Source organism: Odocoileus virginianus, chromosome 3, assembly GCF_023699985.2.
Source record: "Odocoileus virginianus isolate 20LAN1187 ecotype Illinois chromosome 3, Ovbor_1.2, whole genome shotgun sequence".
Classification (NCBI taxonomy): Eukaryota; Metazoa; Chordata; class Mammalia; order Artiodactyla; family Cervidae; genus Odocoileus; species Odocoileus virginianus.
In genome coordinates this window covers 6,243,916-6,263,708 of record NC_069676.1, presented here as the reverse complement: position 1 = coordinate 6,263,708, position 19,793 = coordinate 6,243,916, and the positions used below count along the sequence as shown (strand labels likewise).

Here is a 19,793-nt window from a genome sequence, read left to right as displayed (position 1 = left end):
TGAGCCCCCAGGGAAGCCCAAGAATACTGCAGTGGGTAGCCTATCCCTTCTCCAGGGAATCTTCCCAACTCAGGAATCAAACCAGGGTCTCCTGCATTGCAGGCGGATTCTTTATACCAGCTGAGCTACCAGGAGAGCCCAAATGGAATAGTGTGTGGCTTCCCAAATCTGCAAGATGTGAGGTTTGGGATCTGCAGTGAGGTGGGCCTGGGCTCAAGTCTGCCCCTGCAAATGACTTCAGGTGTGGCCCTGGGCAAGTCACTCCACTGTCTCTGAATGAAGTGGGAGTGCTTCTCTGCCAGCCCTGCTGGGATGTCACAGGGGGTCAACACAGTGGCAGAATGGCAGGTGCTTCATGACTATAAAGCACTGTGCCAGCCTCAGTGAGTGACATTCCTGCCCAGAGGCCTCCTCTGGCAGTTCTGATGAATCAATGAGGAGATGAAGCTTTAGTCTCCTTGAGAAATTAAGGGATTGAGTGGGGAAAGGGGGACTTGAGTAGTCATGTTTCACCCCTGGGGATGCCCTGGGGTGGGACAGCAGGGGCCTCATCTCCTCTGCCCACTGGGCAAGTCACTCCAGCCCTCACAGTGGAGAGATGTCCAGAGTCAGCCTTTACTTGTACAAATGGGAAAGTCGTGGCCCACAGAGGGTGCAGCCACACCAGAATCACACAGTGAGGACAGAGGTGCGATCCCAGGCTGTCTCCCTCTGATCTACCAGGTTTATGGGGGAAACACATTTTCCAGGCAGCTGTGACTCAGTGATGTGTGTTTATTCCCAGATCCCAGGGAAACCAGACTTCACAGCAGGATGATAGGTTCGTCCCGATGTCCTCTGGCCCGGCTCCTCCTCCGTGGTACCCTCAGATGCGGATGTGGAAGGTGCTGGGTGCAAAGAGGAAAGGAGTCTGTCAGACTGTCAGTCTGTCAGTCTGTCAGGAGGCAGAGAGCAGCCTCCCTTCATCCTCTTCCCCAACACTCCCACCAGGAGTCCCCAAGGCAGGCAAGAAGCCAAAGAGGGTGGGTGGGGGGAGATGGACCCCTTCAATAAACCCTAGGCCATGGTCTTCCTGGCCCCTACAGGGGTTGAGAGCACATCCTTTTGAATCAGAGATTACATCCTGTCTCTGCCCCAGACTCTGGGCCTCAGTTTACTTCCCTGTAAAATGAGGATAATGGCAACCTCCTCCAAAAGGACTTCTCACCTACCAGGTGATGCAGCAGTCATTGCCCCTACCATAGTTTGACCTCAGGCCAAACTACAGGGAGGGAACACAGCCCCACCCATCAGCAGAAAATTGGATTAAAGACTTACTGAATGTGGCCCTATCTCACATGCTAGTAAAGTAATGCTCAAAATTCTCCAAGCCAGACTTCAGCAATACATGAACCGAGAACTTCCAGATGTTCAAGCTGGTTTTAGAAAAGGCAGAGGAACCAGAGATCAAATTGCCAATATCCGCTGGACCACAGAAAAAGCTAGAGAGTTCCAGAAAAAATCTATTTCTGCTTTATTCACTATGCCAAAGCCTTCGACTGTGTGGATCACAATAAACTGTGAAAAATTCTGAAAGAGATGGGAATACCAGACCACCTGACCTGCCTCTTGAGAAACCTGTATGCAGGTCAGGAAGCAACAGTTAGAACTGGACATGAACAACAGACTGGTTCCAAACAGGAAAAGGAGTACGTCAAGGCTGTATATTGTCACCCTGCTTATTTAATTTATATGCAGAGTACATCATGAGAAATGCTGGGCTGGAGGAAGCACAAGCTGGAATCAAGATTGCTGAGAGAAATATCAATAACCTCAGATATGCAGATGACACCACCCTTATAGCAGAAAATGAAGAGGAACTAAAAAGCCTCTTGATGAAACTGAAAGAGGAGAGTGAAAAAGCTGGCCTACAGCTTAACATTCAGAAAACTAAGATCATGGCATCTGGCCCCATTACCTCATGGGAAATAGATGGGGAGACAGTGGAAACAGTGTCAGACTTTATTTTTTTGGGCTCCAAAATCACTGCAGATGGTGATTGCAGCCATGAAATTAAAAGACGCTTACTCCTTGGAAGGAAAGTTATGACCAACCTAGATAGCATATTAAAAAGCAGAGACATTACTTTGCCAACAAAGGTCCGTCTAGTCAAAGCTATGGTTTTTCCAGTGGTCATGTATGGATGTGAGAGTTGGACTGTAAAGAAAGCTGAGCACTGAAGAATTGATGCTTTTGAACTGTGGTGTTGGAGAAGACTCTTGAGAGTCCCTTGGACTGCAAAGAGATCCAACCAGTCCATCCTGAAGGAGATAGGTTCTGGGTGTTCATTGGAAGGACTGATGCTGAAGCTGAAACTCCAATACTTTGGCCACATGATGTGAAGAACTGACTCATTGGAAAAGACCCTGATGCTGGGAGGGATTGGGGGCAGGAGGAGAAGGGGACAACAGAGGATGAGACGGCTGGATGGCATCACCGACTCGATGGGCATGAGTTTGAGTAAACTCCGGGAGTTTGTGATGGACAGAGAGGCCTGACACGCTGGGATTCATGGGGTCACAAAGAGGCAGACACGACTGAGCGACTGAACTGAACTGAGTGTGGCCCCGCCCACCAGAGCAAGACCTAGTTTTCCCCACAGCCAGTCCCTCCCACCAGGAAGTTTACACAAACCTCATCCTCATCCATCAGAGGGCAGTCAGAATGAAAACCACAATTACAGAAAACTAACCAAACTGATCACATGGATCACAGCCTTGTCCAACTCAGTGAAATTACGAGCCATGCCGTGTAGGGCCACCCAAGATAGATGGGTCATGGTGGAGAGTTCTGACAAAATGTGGTGCATTGAACAAGGGAATGGCAAACCACTTCAGCATTCTTGCCTTGAGAACCCCACGAACAGTATGAAAAGGCAAAAAGATATGACACTGAAAGATGAACTCCCCAGGTTGGTAGGTGCCCGTTATGCTTCTGGAGAAGAGTGGAGAAATAGCTTCAGAAGGAATGAAGAAGCTGAGCCAAAGCGGCAACAATGCCCAGTCTGGAGGTGAACGCAAAGTCCGATGCTGTAACGAACAATATCGGAAAGGAACAGGGAATGTTAGATCCATGTGGGCTGTGCTGTGCTTAGTCGCTCAGTCGTGGCCGATTCTTTGTGACCATGTGGACTGTAGCCCACCAGGCTTCTCTGTCCATGGGGATTCTCCAGGCAATACTGGAGTGGGTTGTCATCCCTCCTCCAGGAGATCTTCCCAACTCAGGGATCAAACCCAGGTCTCCCGCATTGCAGGTGGATTCCCTACCATCTCTGAGACACCAGGGAAGGCCATTAATCAAAATAAATTGGAAGTGGTCAAACAGGAGATGGCAAGAGTGAACACTGACATTTTAGAAATCAGTGAACTAAAATGGACGGGAATGGGAGAATTTAATTCAGATGACCATTATATCTATCACTGTGGTCAGTAATCCCTTAGAAAAAAATGAAGTAGTCCTCATGGTCAACAAAAGAGTCCAGAATGTAGTACTTGGGTGCAGTCTCAAAAATGACAGAATGATCTGTTTGTTTCCAAGGCAAACCATTCAATAGCACAGTAATCCAAGCCTATGCCCCAACCACTAATGCTGAAGAAGCTAAAGTTGAACATTTCTATGAAGACATGCAAGATCTTCTAGAACTAACACCAAAAAAAAGATATCCTTTTCAACCTAGATAGCATATTAAAAAGCAGAGACATTACTTTGCTGACAAAGGTCCGTATAGTCAAAGCTGTGGTTTTTCTAGTAGTCTAGGATGGGACAGCTGGACCATAAAGAAGGCTGAGCCCTGAAGAATTGATGCTTTTGAACTGTGGTGTTGGAGAAGACTCTTGAAGAATCCCTTGGATACCATGGAGATCAAAGGAGTCCATCCTAAAAGAGATCAGTCCTGAATATTCATTGGAAGGACTGATGCTGAAGCTGAAGCACCAGTACTTTGGCCACCTGATGCGAAGAGCTGATTCATTGACAAAGACCCTGATGCTGGGAAAGACTGAAGGCAGGAGGAGAAGGGGACAACAGAGGATGAGATGGTTGGATGGCATCACGGTCTCGATGAATACGAGTTTGGGCAAGCTCCAGGAGATGGTGAATTACAGGGAAGCCTGGTGTGCTGCAGTCCATGGGGTCGCAGAGAGTCAGACACAACTGAGAGACTGAACAACAAAATTGGGGTAACAGCTATCCCTCCTTAACTGAACTGTAAGGAGGGCTGAAAGAATGGAAACTGTCACTCAGTCATGTCCGACTCTTTGCGACCCCATGGGTTGTAGCTGCCCAGGCTCCCCTGGCCATGGGATTCTCCAGGCAAGAATCTTTCTCCAGGGCATCTTCCCCACCCAAGGATCAAACCCAGGTCTCCTGCATTGCAGGCTGATTCTTTAACGTCTAAGGCACTAGGGAAGCTTGGTGGCTCAGACAGTAATGAGGGCTAAAAAGAGGCAAATATACAGAGCAGTACGCACATTAGGTACTCAGTTAGTGCCAAGGGACTCTTCATGGTGTCATTTTTCGCGTCTCAGTGGTCAGGAGACCAGCCTTGCTTATCCGGGGTAGAGGAAGGAGGTCCTCTGGGCATGAAAGCCACAACACTAACAATAGTGCACAGTTATTGAGCACCTACTGTGTGCAAAGAACTGCTCTAAATTCTTTCCATGTACTAGCTCAAGGTCAGTTAACTTTCTTCTGCCAAGGGCCAAATGATTGATATTTACAACTTTGCACAATGACTCAATGTCGCCTTAAAGCTCAAAAGAAGCTGTGGACACTGAACACAAATAGGCATGGCTGTATCCCAATAAAACCAGCAATGGACATGGAAATCTGAGTTTTATATCACTTTCATGTGTTGTGGAGTATGATTATTTTTCCCCCAACCATTTAAAAATGTAAAAACCATTCCAAGCTCATGGGAGATATAAAAACAGATGGTAAAAAAAAAAAAAAGATGGTGGGCCACCCACCCCCTGTATTAACTCATTTAACCTATGCTGGATCCCCTGGAGAAGGGAATGGCAACCCATTCCAGCATTCTTGCCAGGAAAATCCTTTGGACTGGCAGGCTACAGTCCATGGTTGTAAAAGAGTCAGACACGATTGAGCGACTGAACAAAAATCCTCCCTAGAGCGCTGATTCTCCCTATGGTTGCCAAGTACAGCTGTTCAGTCTGTTCACTGCAAAATGTTCAGGCAAGTGAGGGTTGAAGTCCCAACCATATTCTACTCACCCAAAGAGCTGTGTCCACCCACAAGAGGTGTCCCCAGGGTCTCTAGTTAGCCCCATTCAAAAGACACAGACTGAGGCCAGGGAGGTCGGGAAAGTTCCCCAAGGTCACAAATGAAAAAATGGAGGAAATTTCACAGAGTCTGTGAATCTAATCCGTGAGCACGCCTCTCGTACATGGGAATGGGTTGTGCAAGGTGGCGAGGAATATCACCTGAGGAAGTCTGGTGCCCGAAGGATCATGTTCTGGAAGTCTTCCAGGGACAGTCGCCCATCGTGGTCCCCATCGGCTTCATCCAGCACCTTCTCACATATCAGGCTCACCTCCTCAGCGCTCAGCTCCCCCCGAGTCAACTTAGTCACCGTCTGCTCCAGGTCCCACGCACAGATGTAGTCATCATTGTTAAAGTCTGCACAGCAGGACAGGTGGGGTCATGGGGGTGACGGGACAACAGGGACCAGGCAGGCTGGGCCAGCAGTGAACACATCTTGTCCCCATGTGACAGAGGAAGAAACTGAGGCATGGGAGGGAACCCAAGACCCTGGGCTAATAGCCAGATCTTGCTTTGGAATTGGGTAGGTAACCGCTGGGAGGTCATTCATTCACTCAAGTATTTACTGAGCACTTACTATGTGTCAATCTCTGGGGGCCTAGATGGTAAAGAATCTGCCTGCAATGCAGGAGACTCAGGTTCGATCCCTGGATGGGGAAGATCTCCTGGAAAGAATGGCTTCCCACTCCAGTATTCTTGCATGGAGCATCCCATGGACAGAGGAGTCTGGCAAGCTGCAGTCCATGGGGTTGCAAAGAGTTGGACACAACTGAGAGACTAACACTACTATGTGTCAGGCGAGTGATAATTGTTTTTCATTCATTCCCTCTTTCAATAAGTATTTATATAAGTGCCTACTTTGTGCCAGGCACTGTGATAAGTTTTCATTCATTCATTCAATAAGTATTCACTGAATACCTACTACGTGCCAGTCACAGAAACAAATGGCAAACCAAACACTGTCACTGTCCTGGGGTCTCTTCAGAGAGAAAATCAATAAGAAATGAAGAGATGAATGAACAAGAAGTTAAGCAGCACTGGCTCCATGCTAGGCGAGAAATAGAATGTGGCATGGAGAGTGACTAGGAGGCAGGGACTACTTTAGACCAAGATATCAAGGTAAGGAGGAACTAGGGGAAAGGTATTCTAGACAAAAGGCACAGCAGAGGCAAAGGCCCAGAGGCAGAAAGGGTTTGACCTGTTGGGGAAACAGCCAGGCCAGTGTAGCTGGATGGAATTAGCAAAGGGATAGGGTGGAGGGGGAGGTACCGAGGTGGGGTGAAGGACAGGGCCAGGCAGGGCCTCAGAGCCCTTGGTGAGACACATGTGATGGCCGTGCAGTCCCTGACCCGAGACCTGGGTTTGTTCCCACTTCCCCACCCTGGGGTCTGTGCACACACCATAAATTTTAAAAGCGTAGTAGGCTTTGAGGTCACGGGGAGCCATTTCACTCATCACAGAAAACATGTCCAGGAAGTTGTCCAAGGTCATGTGGCCATCCCCATCCTCGGAGAAGACCTGGGCGATCCTCTGACGGAAGGGGTTGTCCTAGAGACAGGAAATCCATCCCTTACCCGGTTCTCTGGGGCTCCGTGTCATTTCACTGTCAGCCCCCACCTTCCTGGGATCCTCTGAGTACCCTTCACCAAGACTCCCTTCCTCCTATGATCCCTGGAGAAGATTCCAGGCAACTGCAGTCTCCTCCCCTATGGCCTGGGTGCCAGTTAACCCCCATTCTGGCTTCAGAGGCAGTCACATGACTTCAGTGAGGCCAATCAGGGACCTCCATTCACCTGGCAATGGATGATCATGTGACTCCAGATGGCCAATCAGAAACTGCCTTGGGAGAGTTTCTGAACAGTTGGGGTGGAGGAACCTCATTTCTGCTTGTTGCAGAGCTGATGGGAGGAAATCTGGGGCAGCTGGTGTTTCCCTTCACTACCTCAAGAGAACAGGCTGAAGCCTCTTCCTCGGAGAAGCTGAATTATGGAGGGAGATTCTGAAGTATGACGCTTTCTGTCCCTCTTGAATGAGGTTTCTGTCCTTGTGATAAAATGACCTCTATTCTCTGTCACTTATCCCACAAGTCCCCTCCAGAGTTACAAACTAGTGTCAAACATCCTGCTGAGAAGAACCTGCCTTTAATGGCTTCTACTATGAAAAAGAAGAACTAATGTTCCTGAGTGGACTTCCCAGGTGGCACTAGTGGCAAAGAACTTGCCTGCCAATGCTGGAGACATAAGAGACACAGGTTCGATCCCTGGGGTGGGAAGATCCCCTGGAGGAGGACACAGCAACCCACTTCTAGTATTCCTGCCTGGAAAATCCCCATGTACAGAGAAGCCTGGAGGGCTTACAGTCCATAGGGTTGCAAAGAGTTGGACATGACTGAAGAGACTTAGCACGTACTCAGCACAATGTTCCTGAGTCACAGGCCCTGTGCTAAGCCCTTTATCTGCATTATCTCATCTCATCTTTCCCACAGCCCAGAGTTTGAATTGTGTCTCTCTCATGTCCTAGCTGTGTGACCATAAACAAGTATCTCAACCTCTCTGAAATTCAGTTTCTTCACCTGTAAAATCAAAATAATTGCAATAGTCACCTCATAGGAATACAGCAAGGGACACCCCTTCTATTTTTTCCCATGCCTGCCCCAGGGCCCCGGGCATACCTTCAGCTCAGGCATGCTGCCAATGAGCTCATAGGGCACCTTCACATCAGGGCAGCTGGTATAGTCGAGAGGGACAAGCTGAGGGGCCAGGTCCTGGTAGCGATAGAAGAGCCTGGTGTGGGGAAGGAAACAATGAGAAGGTCTGGGGGGTGAGGGAGGGTGGGCTTCTCTCTGCTCGCTCACTCCCACAGATGCTCACTCTCCACGGAAGGATGCCGAGCCTCCAAGAGCCATCAACCCTGGGCCCAGCCCTCACACACAGAGGCAGATACAGACACCTTTGTCTCCCAAGGGACAAGGCCAAGGTAAAGACAGGACCCCAGGGACTTCCCTGGAGGTCCAGTGATTACGAAGCCACCTGCCAGTGCAGGGGACACAGGTTCGGTCCCTGGTCTGGGAAGATCCCACACGCCATGAGGCAACTACTGAGCTCAAACACCACAACCACTGAAGGCTACGCTCCCAAGAGGAGCCACTGCAATGAGAAGCCCACATATCACAGCTAGATAGTAGCCCCTGCTCACCAGAACTGGAGAAACCCCCACAGCAACCAAGACCCAGAGCAGCCAGAAAATGAACTAATTCATTGTTTTTAAAATGTAAAAAAAGAGAAGACCCCAAAGCTAGGGGAAACTAGAGTGGGGAAAGTAAGCCAAGGAGAAGAAAGGACTTCCTGGAGGAGGGGGCATGGACGCTAGGTGCTGGGCTTTGAAGCACAAATAAGAGCTCACCAGCAGATGGGCTTGACAAAAAAGAGCGTGCTTAAGGCAAGGTCATCTCACACTGAGCGTTCAGAGACTCTGAGCGAATCTATGATTTGCTGGACGTCATCACACTGTCGGCAAGACCCTGCTCTAAAACCCTCATCCTCACACTTTTCTTCTCTCCCTCCATAATGGGGGTTGCAGTTCCCTCAAGGGGCCAGAGACAAAGTCTAATATTCAGGTTTTTCAAAAGGGTAAATGAAACGCATTTTGCAAAAATACCAAAATACTGCCTAGATGGTGGTGTCAGGTGTCTACTGCAATGCCCTTGCCTGGTGATACCATACCGTCCCTGGAACATGCTGAGCAGTCACCTTGTACAGATCATCCTTGATGAGCCAGAGATCCTGAAGTTGTTAGGGACGTCTCAGAAGGGGATAGAAGCCTCTGGGTCATATGATGGCTAGGAATTGGAAGAGGGGGTATCGGGAACTTCACTGCTGGGTGCCTTCAGAGAATAGCCTGGGTTTGGGTTTCTGTATGGCCTTGAGTAAGTCCCTCTTCCCCTTTTCCCCCTTTCTGCTCAGTAGGTCTGTGTGAGAAGCAAGAAGCTTGAGACACACAAAATGTTAGCTTCAAACTCTTTGGGGCTCTACCCATCTACCCAGGGGTCTGAGGTCAGCCTCCCCTGTGTGAGCCTCAGTTTCCCCATCAGTAATCCAATTATGATGGTCAGGGTGACCCTGTGAACTGTCCTCGCCCAGACAATGGGGCTTACTGGTGGAAGTTATGCCCATCAATAATGGATGTCCTGCACCCACACAATTGGGACCTTGGCCCTGATCACTCTGCAGTCAAACTCCAGCCAGCTTGGGTTTCACAGGTCAAAGTCCATGGGTCTGGCCTCTGGATAATGGCTCCATGGGCTAAGTGATGCTGTAGGATACCCCTCCATGCCCATCTCACTCACACCAGGAACCTGCAGCAGCCTGGGACCACCTCTCCACCCTCTAACCTTGATGCCAACCCCACCGCCCAGAGCTGGCTCTAGACTCTGCCCCTGGCATCACAGCCTGTTCTCACTGGGCCTCAGGGGGGAGTTTTTAACATGCTGATCCGCATCACCCCTGCTCACACACTCTCTATGGCTTCCTGCCACCTCTGGGAGAAAGCCAAAGCTCTCAGCCTAGAGGTGTGACAATAAGACCAGATGGGACTTCTCAACAACCTTCCCATCTCTGCGTCCATCCACCACCTGAGCACGCAATTCCCCCGTTAAGCATTGAGTGCAGTCAAATTGCAAAGCATATAGAAAGTACCCAGCTCTTCTTCCCTTCCTCCTCAGACTGACCTCATGATTTCCTTTCTCGTGAAGAAGGTGCAGTCCTGTGGAGAGAGATATTGGCTTAAACCAGACCCTGCCTGATGCGGGGGGTGCCTCCTTCCTCTCACACTACCCATTGCTGCCTGAATCCACACACAGAGGCACCCCAGGACCACTTGCTGACTGCGCCCCCTCCCCACAGTATGAAGAGATTCTGTCTCCATTTCTTCAGCCAAGAAAACAACAAGGCTGCCAAGCCCACCGATGGCTTGGTCCATCACCCCTACCTGATAAGCTTCCAGCTGCTCATGAGTGAAGACTGCTTGCTTGTTACCCATAGTGGAGACCTCTGCCTGGACTCCGGAACAGGCTCCCAAAGCCCCCCAATCTACTTGGGGCCACACTGGTTGCCAGGCTGCTGCTCACCAGCGTCTGGGCAAATCTCCCTGCCCTGGCTGTCACCTGCCCACCCTCCTCATCACCCCCAGGCTGGGTGAGACTCAAGTTACAGCCAAGCTCTCTGGGCAACGGCCTGAGTGTATGTCCACAGACATCAGGGCAAGGAGAAGGGCTCGGGGAGGTCACAGGGCAGCCCTCAGTGGGGAGACCACACTTGCCATCACCAGTGAGACTGGGGGTGTGGGGCATCTTTGAGAGATGGGCAGGGTGGTGGAGAGGATGCCAGCACACTTCAGGTCAAATTTCATCTCTTTACCCACTAACTGTGTGGCCTTAGGCAAGTCACCTGGCCTCTCTGAGGCTTGTTTGTAAGATGGAAATTACATTAGTACCTACTTCATAGAGTAGTAAAGAATCTACCTGCCAAAGCGGGAGACTTGGTTTCAATCCCTGGGTCGGGAAGTTCCCCTGGAGAAGGAAATGGCAACCCAATCCAGTATTCTTGTCTGGGAAATCCCATGGACAGAGGAGTCTGGTGGGCTACGATCCATGGGGTCTCAAAGAGTCGGACACGACTTAGTAACAAAACAACAACAACAATAACAACATAGATTTGTTCTGAAGATCTAATGAGATCATTCACTCAAGTTCCCCAACCAAAAAAAAATTTTTTGACCATTGGATATAAGCCAATTCTAGACACATGATAGTGAACAAGCTAGATGAGTTGTGCGTTGGAGATGATGATGAGAATGATGTTATGGCTTGAGAAAAGCAATCTAATGTCTAAGTTTGGGTTAAATTAACACCATAGTTCTATATTGCAGGACTTGTCAGACCCTTTAATATGTTGATGTGCACCATATATCCTCAAGGGGTAAATTCAGTAATTTCCCCTACATATTGAATGAATTTCATTCCAAGAGCAGGTTCTTAAGTCCAATTTGTTAAGTCCAACAAAGTTAGTCTAAGTACTCAACCAACACAGTTGGCTTTTTGTACTGTTTATACAGTAATAATATTTGTCACACAAATAGTACCTAAAAAGCAAGCACACAAAATAAAACACTTAAAATCCTACAGTACAGTACCTTGAAAAGTACAGTAGTACAGTACAACAACCGGCATACAGAGGCTGGCATCAAATCAACAGTCAAGAGGAGTGACCGACTGGAGGAGGGAGAGGAGGTGAGATGTGGTGAAGCTGAAGGACCATTAGCAATGGGAGATGGAGGGCAAGCTGCGATTTCACTCCCGTCTGACACTGACGGCACGGATCCTGATTCCTTGCTGGAGCCAGATGCGCGTTCACATCTCTGAGTTTGCAACTTGAAGGTTCACATGAGAGAACTTACAGTACAATGTAGCAGCTCCCAATGTTATCAAGACCCAGAATCCTCTTGGGCAGAAAGTTTGGGAGTCGGACATTCCCCGCCTGGTACTCCCTGCCCTTCTCACTCTGAGTCTAGCTTCCTTCCACTTTCCTCTCCTGCCTATCCACTTCCAGCCCCACACCCCAGGCCCCCTGAACCACCCTTGAGTCTTCCCCTTCCCTCATCCCTGCTCTCCATGGCATGAACCATCACAGTTCCTCCACCAGGCTTCTCTGGCCCCTGCCTCAGCTTCCAAATATGTGGAGCCATCTTATAAAATATGACTATGATCAAGCTTTAAAGAACTCTTGAGGATGATTTTTTTGGAAAAAAACAATGACAATACCAAGTATTGACAAGGATATAGAGCAATTGGAACACTTATACATTGCTCATGGTGATGCAAAATGGTACAGCCACTCTCGAAAACGAGTTGGCAGGTTTTTTACAAAGTTAAACAGACACTTACACATGACTTAGCAATCCCACTCCTGGGCATTTGCCCAGAGGACATGAAAACCTATGTGTACACGATAACCTGCACGTGCCCAAAAAACAGAGACAACATTTGCAAATCACATAACTGGCAAGGGACTGGTCTCTAAGCTACATAAAGAACTGTTACAAGTCTACAAAAAAAAAAAAAAAGAGAGAGAGAGAGAGAGAAGGAAATGGAAACCCACTCCAGTATTCTTGCCTGGGAAATCTCATGACAGAGGAGCCTGGCAGACTATAGTTCCTGGGGTTGCAAGAGTTGGACACTACTTCGGGACTACACCATCACCACCATCACAATAAAAAGGCAAATAACCCAAGTGAAAAATGGGTGAAGGTTAAGGGGAGGGAGGGATGAATAGGCGAAACACAGAGGATTTTTAGGGCAGTGAAACTACTCTGTATGATACTGTAATGATGAGTATGCATCATTACACTTGCATCATTTTACATTTGTCCAAACCCACAGAATGTACAACACCAAGAGTGAATTCTAGTTTAAAACTATGGACTCGGACTGATTATGGGTCAATGTAGATTCATTAATTATAACAAATGCACCACTCTGGTGGGGGGTGTTGGTAACTGGGGAGATGGTGCATTAGTAGGACAGGAGATATAAGGGAAGTCTCTGTACCCTCCTCTCAGTTTTGCTGTGAACTTAAAACTGCTCTAAAAATGTCTATTAAAGCAAAACAAAATGGTCAAAGGATTTGAATAGATGTTTTTCCAAAGAAGATACACAAATGGCTGATAAGCACATGAAAACATGCTCCACATCACTAGTCATTAGATAAATTAAATGCAAATCAAAACTACACTCACTAGGATGGCTATAATTTAAAAAAAGGCACACAATAACCAGGGTTAACCAGGATGTAGGTATACTGGAACCAGCTCACACTGCTGATGCATGCTCATGCATGCATGCTCAGTCACTCATTTGTATCCAACTCTTTGTGACCCTACGAACTATAGCCCACCAGGCTCTTCTGTCCATGGGATTCTCCAAGCAAGAATATTGGAGTGGGTTGCCATGCCCTCCTCCAGGGAATCTTCCTAACCCAGGGACAGAACCCACATCTTCTGTGTCTCCTGCATTGCAGGTGGATTCTCTATCATTGACCCACTGGGGAAGCCCTCACACTGCTGATGAAAATGCAAAATTATGCAGCCACTTTGGGAAACAATCTGGCAGGTCTTTAAAAAGTTAAACTTAGAGTTACCATATGACCCAGCAATTTTTACTCCTAGGTGAAGAGAATTGAAAATCTACATCCACATAAAAACTTGTATGTGAATGCTCACAGCAGCATTATTCAAAATGGACAGAAAGTAGAAACAACACAAATGGCCATCAATCAGTGAATGGATAAAGAAACTGTGGTCTATCCATACAATGGAATATTATCCAGTCATAATAGGGAATGATTCATTGATTTCTGCTACATCATGGATGAACCTCAGAAACATTATGCTGAGTTAAAGAAGCCAGATAGAAAAGGCCACATGTTGTATGATCCCATTTATTTGAAATGTCCAGAACAGGCAAATCCACAGAGACAGAAAACAAATTCATGGTTGGCAGAGGCTGAGGGAGGGGGAATGTGGAATGACTGTTAATGGCACAGGGCTCCTGTTTAAAATTTTATTTTATTTTTGCCTGTGCTGGGTCCTTGTTGCTATGTGCAGGTTTTCTGTAGTTGTGGCAAGTGGGGGCTACTCTTTAGCTGCAGCGTGCAGGCTTCTCACTGAGGTGGCTTCTCCTGTTGCTGCTCTCAGACTCCAGAGCGCAGGCTTAGCAGTTGTGGCACATGGGCTTAGCTGCCCCACGGCATGTGGGATTCTCCCGCACCAAGGATTGAACCCTTGTTATACAATGTGTCAGAATCCCCTTCCTTTTTAAGGCTGAATAATATTCCATGGTCTGGATCTACCATGTTTTGTTCATCTATTCATCCGCCGATGGAGACTTTGGGTTCTTTCATTCACCTTTTGGCTATTGTGAATAATACTGCTGTGAACACTAGTGCACGCAGCAGTCACTTTCTTTGTTCTGTTGCAGGATTCCACATTGTGTTTAATCACCAAGTCTCCTTAGGCCCCTGATCATCAGTCTGTGGTTTTGGGTTTTGGTGAAGTTTGGTGGGTTTTTTTCATTACTTTGATAGTCTGGATCAAACTAGTCAATCCTAAAGGAAATTAACACTGAATATTCATTGAAAGGACTCATGCTGAAGCTGAAACTCCAGTGCTTTGGCCACCTGATGTGATGAGCCAACTCATTGGAAAAAAAACCCTGATGCTGGGAAAGACTGAAGACAAAACAAGAAGGGGGCAGCAGAAGATGAGGTGGCTGGATGGCATCACCAAGTCAATGGACGTGAATCTGAGCAAAGTCCGGGAGACAGTGAAGGACAGAGGAGCCTGACCTGCTGCCGTCCATGGGGTTGCAAAGAGTCAGACACGACTTAGCACCTGAACAACAACAAAAACAAAAACAGCCTTGAGGAGTACTAGTCAGAGCCTTTGTAGAATGGCCCTCATTTTGATTTGTCTGATGCTTTCTTATGATTGGACTGAATTTATGGGTTGGTGGGGGAAATACCTCAGAGGTGATGTACCCAGCTCATTAGAACTGAACCAAAATTGGGTCTGCCCCCCTGCATGCAGTAAAGCCAATCTAATGACACCAGATTGTGCGGAAGGAAATTTCAGCGTTTATGGCAAGGTGCCCAATGCAGGACCAAACAAGAAGAATGGGCAGCTCATGTTCAAAAGACCTGAAAAATAATGCTTCTCAGGAAAGGGTTTTTATTTTATTTTTTATTTTTTCAGGAAAGGGTTTTTAAAAGCAAGGTGAAAGAGCGAGTCACGGGGTGAATGATCCGCTCTTTTATGTCCTTTTCATTGGCTGGTGGTGAGGTATCAAGGTGGATATTTGGGGGAATCTCAATTGTCAACCTTCTGATTCCAACCAGTCTGGGGTTACCTGCTTGTGGGCAGCTTACAATTAACTTCTTCCACCTGCTGGGACTTTCAGTATCTGCTATGTAGGCTGTGCTGAGTCGCTCCATTGTGTCCGACTCTTTGCGGTCCCATGGACTCTAGCCCACCAGGCTCCTCTGTCCATGGGGATTCTCCAGGCAAGAATACTGGGGTGAGTTGCCATACCCTCCTCCAGGGAATCTTCCCAACCCAGGGATCAAACCAAGGTCTCCCGCATTGCAGTCAGATTCTTTACCATCTGAGCTATTAGGGAAACCAAAACAGCTCAATTAGGGCTCGGAATATCATCTATAGTTTTTGAGGAGGAACTAAAGGTTGGAGAAGACTCTTGAGAGTCCCTTGGACTGCAAGGAGATCCAACCAGTCCATCCTAAAGGAGATCAGTCCTGGGTGTTCATTGGAAGGGCTGATGCTGAAGCTGAAACTCCAGTCCTTTGACCACCTCATGCGAAGAGTGGACTCATTGGAAAAGACCCTGATTCTGGGAGGGATCGGGGGCAGGAGGAGAAGGGGACGACAGAGGATGAGATGGCTGGATGGCATCACCGACTCGATGGACATGAGTTTGAGTAAACTCCATGAGTTAGTGGTGGACAGGGAGCCCTGGCGTGCTGCGATTCATGGGGTCGCAAAGAGTCGGACACGACTGAGGGACTGAACTGAACTGAACTGAAAGGTCTTTCACTGTGTCAATGACTAAACTATTACTTTTTGTTTACTTGACTGTTTTCCTTTCTTTCTACATTTTCTCACTTCTCTGATTAAGTTCACTCTTCAGAACTTGGGAAAGGCCTAGGACACTAAAACTTTTCTAAAAACAAAAGGCAGAAGACAAGGGGGTCTGTCTCAGGCAAGGCCCTATGGGATCCTGCTCAATTTCATTACCATGTCATACCAGGGATTACTTTTTTTTTTTTTAACGTGGGCCATTTTTTTTTTTTCAAATCTTCACTGAATTTGTTACAGTATTATTTCTGTGTTGTGTTTTGGTAGTTTGGCCATGAGGCACGTGGGATCTTAGCTCTCCGATCAGGGATTGAAACCGCATCCCTGGCAGTGGGAGGTGACGTCTTAACCACTGGACCACCAGGGAAGTCCCACCAGGGATTACTTGAGGGCTGTGCCACATTACCGACAACTCTGTCTTGCTCGGAAGGCACTATTCCCCATGTTTTCCCACCATACCGTATGTTTCTTCCCCCCTCTCCAAAACCTGTTCTTTGAAAACAATGCAGATTGTCTTAAAGAAATGCCCCTCACAAGAGCCCTTGATAGCACAGACGGAGGTGTCATGTGATAAAGCAAAGACATTGACAACCTGGAAAAGTTGGAAAGTGATTTTGAAGAATATGCTCTGAGGATGAAGACGCTGAGGAAGCCTTAACTGCTTCATTGTATTTCTTTGTAGACAAAGCAGCATTATATGATGAAAATCTTGAGACTCTTTAAGAGGATATAAATTAAGGGGTGGTGCTCTAGTCATTAAGAATCTACCTTGCAATGCAGAGGACTCGGGTTTGATCCCTGGTGGGAGAACTACAATCCCACAGGCCTCAGAGCAACCAGGCCCATGCAGTACAACTGCTGAAACACACACGCCCTGGAACCTATGAGCTGCAACTACTGAGCCAGCCTGCCACAGCTGAAGAGTCCATGCACCACAACAAAAAATCCCACACAACTGAGACCAGACAAAGCCAAATAAAATATAAACTAAAAGAAATGAAATAAAAATTTTAAGTGATCAAAAGCATTGTCTCAGTTTATTTGCCACGTTTACCCCCTTAGAACACAAATTATCAGTGACGTTTATACTACCCTCAAGAAGATGAAAATCGGTTTGGGGGAGTGGGGGACAAGAAAACAATATTTCAATAGGCCACAAAGTGGCCCTCCAAATCTTAAACCTCCCTGACAAAATCTTAATTCATCAGTATTTAACTTTCTCTTTAAATTAAAATGGTCTCTTTAGGAGGTAATAATGGGGAGTAAAGGTTGAGAAACACTTTCCTAAGATTTATAAAATAATGCATAATCTTTATAAAAAGATTTATAAAAGTAATCCTCTTATTTGAGAGGATAGCCTCACAGTGGGTGACAAGGGTCGAACACTCAGTATGCATTGGATTACGTTTGTGCCTCAGTTTCTCTACCTATTAATATAAAATTAGGATGTTAATTAAAATTAGGGTTAAGGTTAGGGTTTTATTAATATATAATTAGGATGATCAAACCAGTCCATCCTAAAGGAAATCAGTCCTGAATATTCATTGGAAGGACTGATGCTGAAGCTGACACTCCAATACTTTGGCCACCTGATGTGAAGAACTAACTCATTGGAATAGACCCTGATGCTGGGAAAGATTGAAGGCAGGAGGAGAAGGGGACAACAGAGGATGAGATGAGATGGTTGGATGGCATCACCGGCTCAATGGACATGAGTTTGAGCAAGCTCCCGGAGTTGGTGATGGACAGGGTAGCCTGGCACACTGCAGTCCATGGGGTTGCAGAGAGTTGGACACAACTTAGCGACTGAATTGAACTGAGGATTATTTACATAAAAGGGTGACTGTGAGAATAAATGAAGTTACCCATATGAGTTCATATAAGTACTACCTGTTGTTGTTGTAATCATCATTCTCATTTTATAAAAGAGGGAAGAGAAGTTCAGAGAAGTCAGGCCACTTGCTCCAGGACACAGCCTTGGAAGTGACAAAAAGGGAGCTCCTAAGCTGCTGGGTTGCCTAGGGGAGGACAGATCTTCCCACCTGAGTCTGTCCTGTCCCTCCCTGAGAAGTTGGTGCTACCTGGTTGCCCCCATCCACTGGCATGGGAAAGCTGTTCCTTCCTTGGCGATCTCATCAATTCCAGCTAGCCAAAGGTTGAGCCTATGGCTGGAGAATTGGGCAGTCGTTTGCTGCCCCCTGCAGGTAGAACGGGAAAAGGCTGGCATCTTGCCCTCTTTTGTCCGGCCCCCTCTAGATTCATGGGAGCTTGGTTCTTATTTCTTTTCACTTTTTCTCCCTCTCCACACTGCTAATCCCCTCCCAAAAAAGTCCCTGGCACGGTTTGGGCAACAGAAGTACAAATTTAAATGCATAAATACAGATACTCTTGAACTCAGCAATTCCACTGCTACAGATTCAGGCCACTTGCAAAATCAGGTAAAATTTAAGGGCACGTAGATGGTCAACGGGGAGGGCGTCACTCGGCCACCAGACATCCAGCTTTGAGAAAGGTGGAGTAGAGGTGTACCTGCTTTCTTGTGAAGAGTTTCGATACACTTGATAAATGAAAAATCAGAGACAGAAATAAAAGAACATCACACAGATATACATATACATATATAGAGAGAGAGGCATATACACACTTCTAGGTTTCCCAGGTGGCTCAGCAGTTAAGTACCCACCCACAATGTGTGAGATGTGGGTCCCATCTCTGGGTCCGGAAGTTCCCGGAGGGAAGGAAATGGCAACCCACTCCAGTATTCTTGCCTCGGAAATCCCATGGATAGAGGAGCCTGGCGGACTACAGTTCATGGGGTCGAAAAGAATCGGCCATGACTTAGTGACTATACAACAACCAACACACATTTCTGTGCTGCAAAGAATCAAAGTGAACGTGTTAATCGGTTTGGAAGGAGATGGGAAGTTTCTTCTCCTTTGTTTGTTTTTTCTACTCTTGTTTTCCTTTTTCTTTCTTTAACCTTTTCTGTACTGCATGGTTTTCTTACATGGAGCATGCACACATGTGTGTGTGTGTGTGTGTGTGTATATATATATATATATATACATATATTTATTTTTAATGTTAGCAAAAAATTATGGGAGATTTTAGGTTTCTTCCCTGTTTTCCTCAGTATTAAAAATTCAACAATAAAAAATTTTAACTCATACATGAAAACAAAAAAGAGAAAAAATCCATAAAAGCAGTCATGGTATTCTGATAGAGAAGAGAGTCAAAGAGAAAGCAAGCATGGAGTAAGATCCCATTTTTACTTTTTTAAATTAGAGATAAGAGATTGAAATAAAGAAATTAACACAGCAACAGATTTTTTTTTTTCCCCTAGATGGGTGTGATTTCTACTGTGGGTTTTTCTGTATTTTTTTAAATTACATATTCCACAATTAATGTTTGTGTATCTTTTATAATCTGATAAAAAAATAAACAGATGCACAACACTTGAACGTATTTAATGCTAATGAGTTGTGCCAAAGAACTGATGCTTTCGAATTGTGGTGCTGGAGAAAAATCTTGAGAGTCCCTTGCACAGCAAGATCAAACCAGTCAATCCTTAAGGAAATCAACTCAGTATTCATTGGAAGGCATGATGCTGAAGCTGAAACGCCAATACTCTGGCCACCTGATGCGAAGAACTGCTGCTGCATCACGTCAGTCGTGTCCGACTCTGTGCGACCCCATAGATGGCAGCCCACCAAGCTCCCATCCCTGGGATTCTCCAAGCAAGAATACTGGGGTGGGTTGCCATTTCCTTCTCT

General features: G+C 46.7%; 1 protein-coding gene across 1 annotated transcript; it reads right to left on the bottom strand.

The window, feature by feature from the left end:
* Positions 1–754: 754 nt before the first annotated feature.
* CIB3 (calcium and integrin binding family member 3) lies at positions 755–10,356 on the bottom strand. The gene is made up of 6 exons (XM_070462488.1): positions 10,306–10,356; positions 10,046–10,080; positions 7,991–8,102; positions 6,720–6,867; positions 5,481–5,676; positions 755–887 (listed from the first exon to the last, which is right to left on the bottom strand). The coding sequence occupies exons 1-6, from the start codon at positions 10,354–10,356 to the stop codon at positions 866–868; spliced, it is 564 nt and encodes a 187-aa protein (XP_070318589.1). The 3' UTR covers positions 755–865.
* Between the last annotated feature and the right edge of the window lie 9,437 nt (positions 10,357–19,793).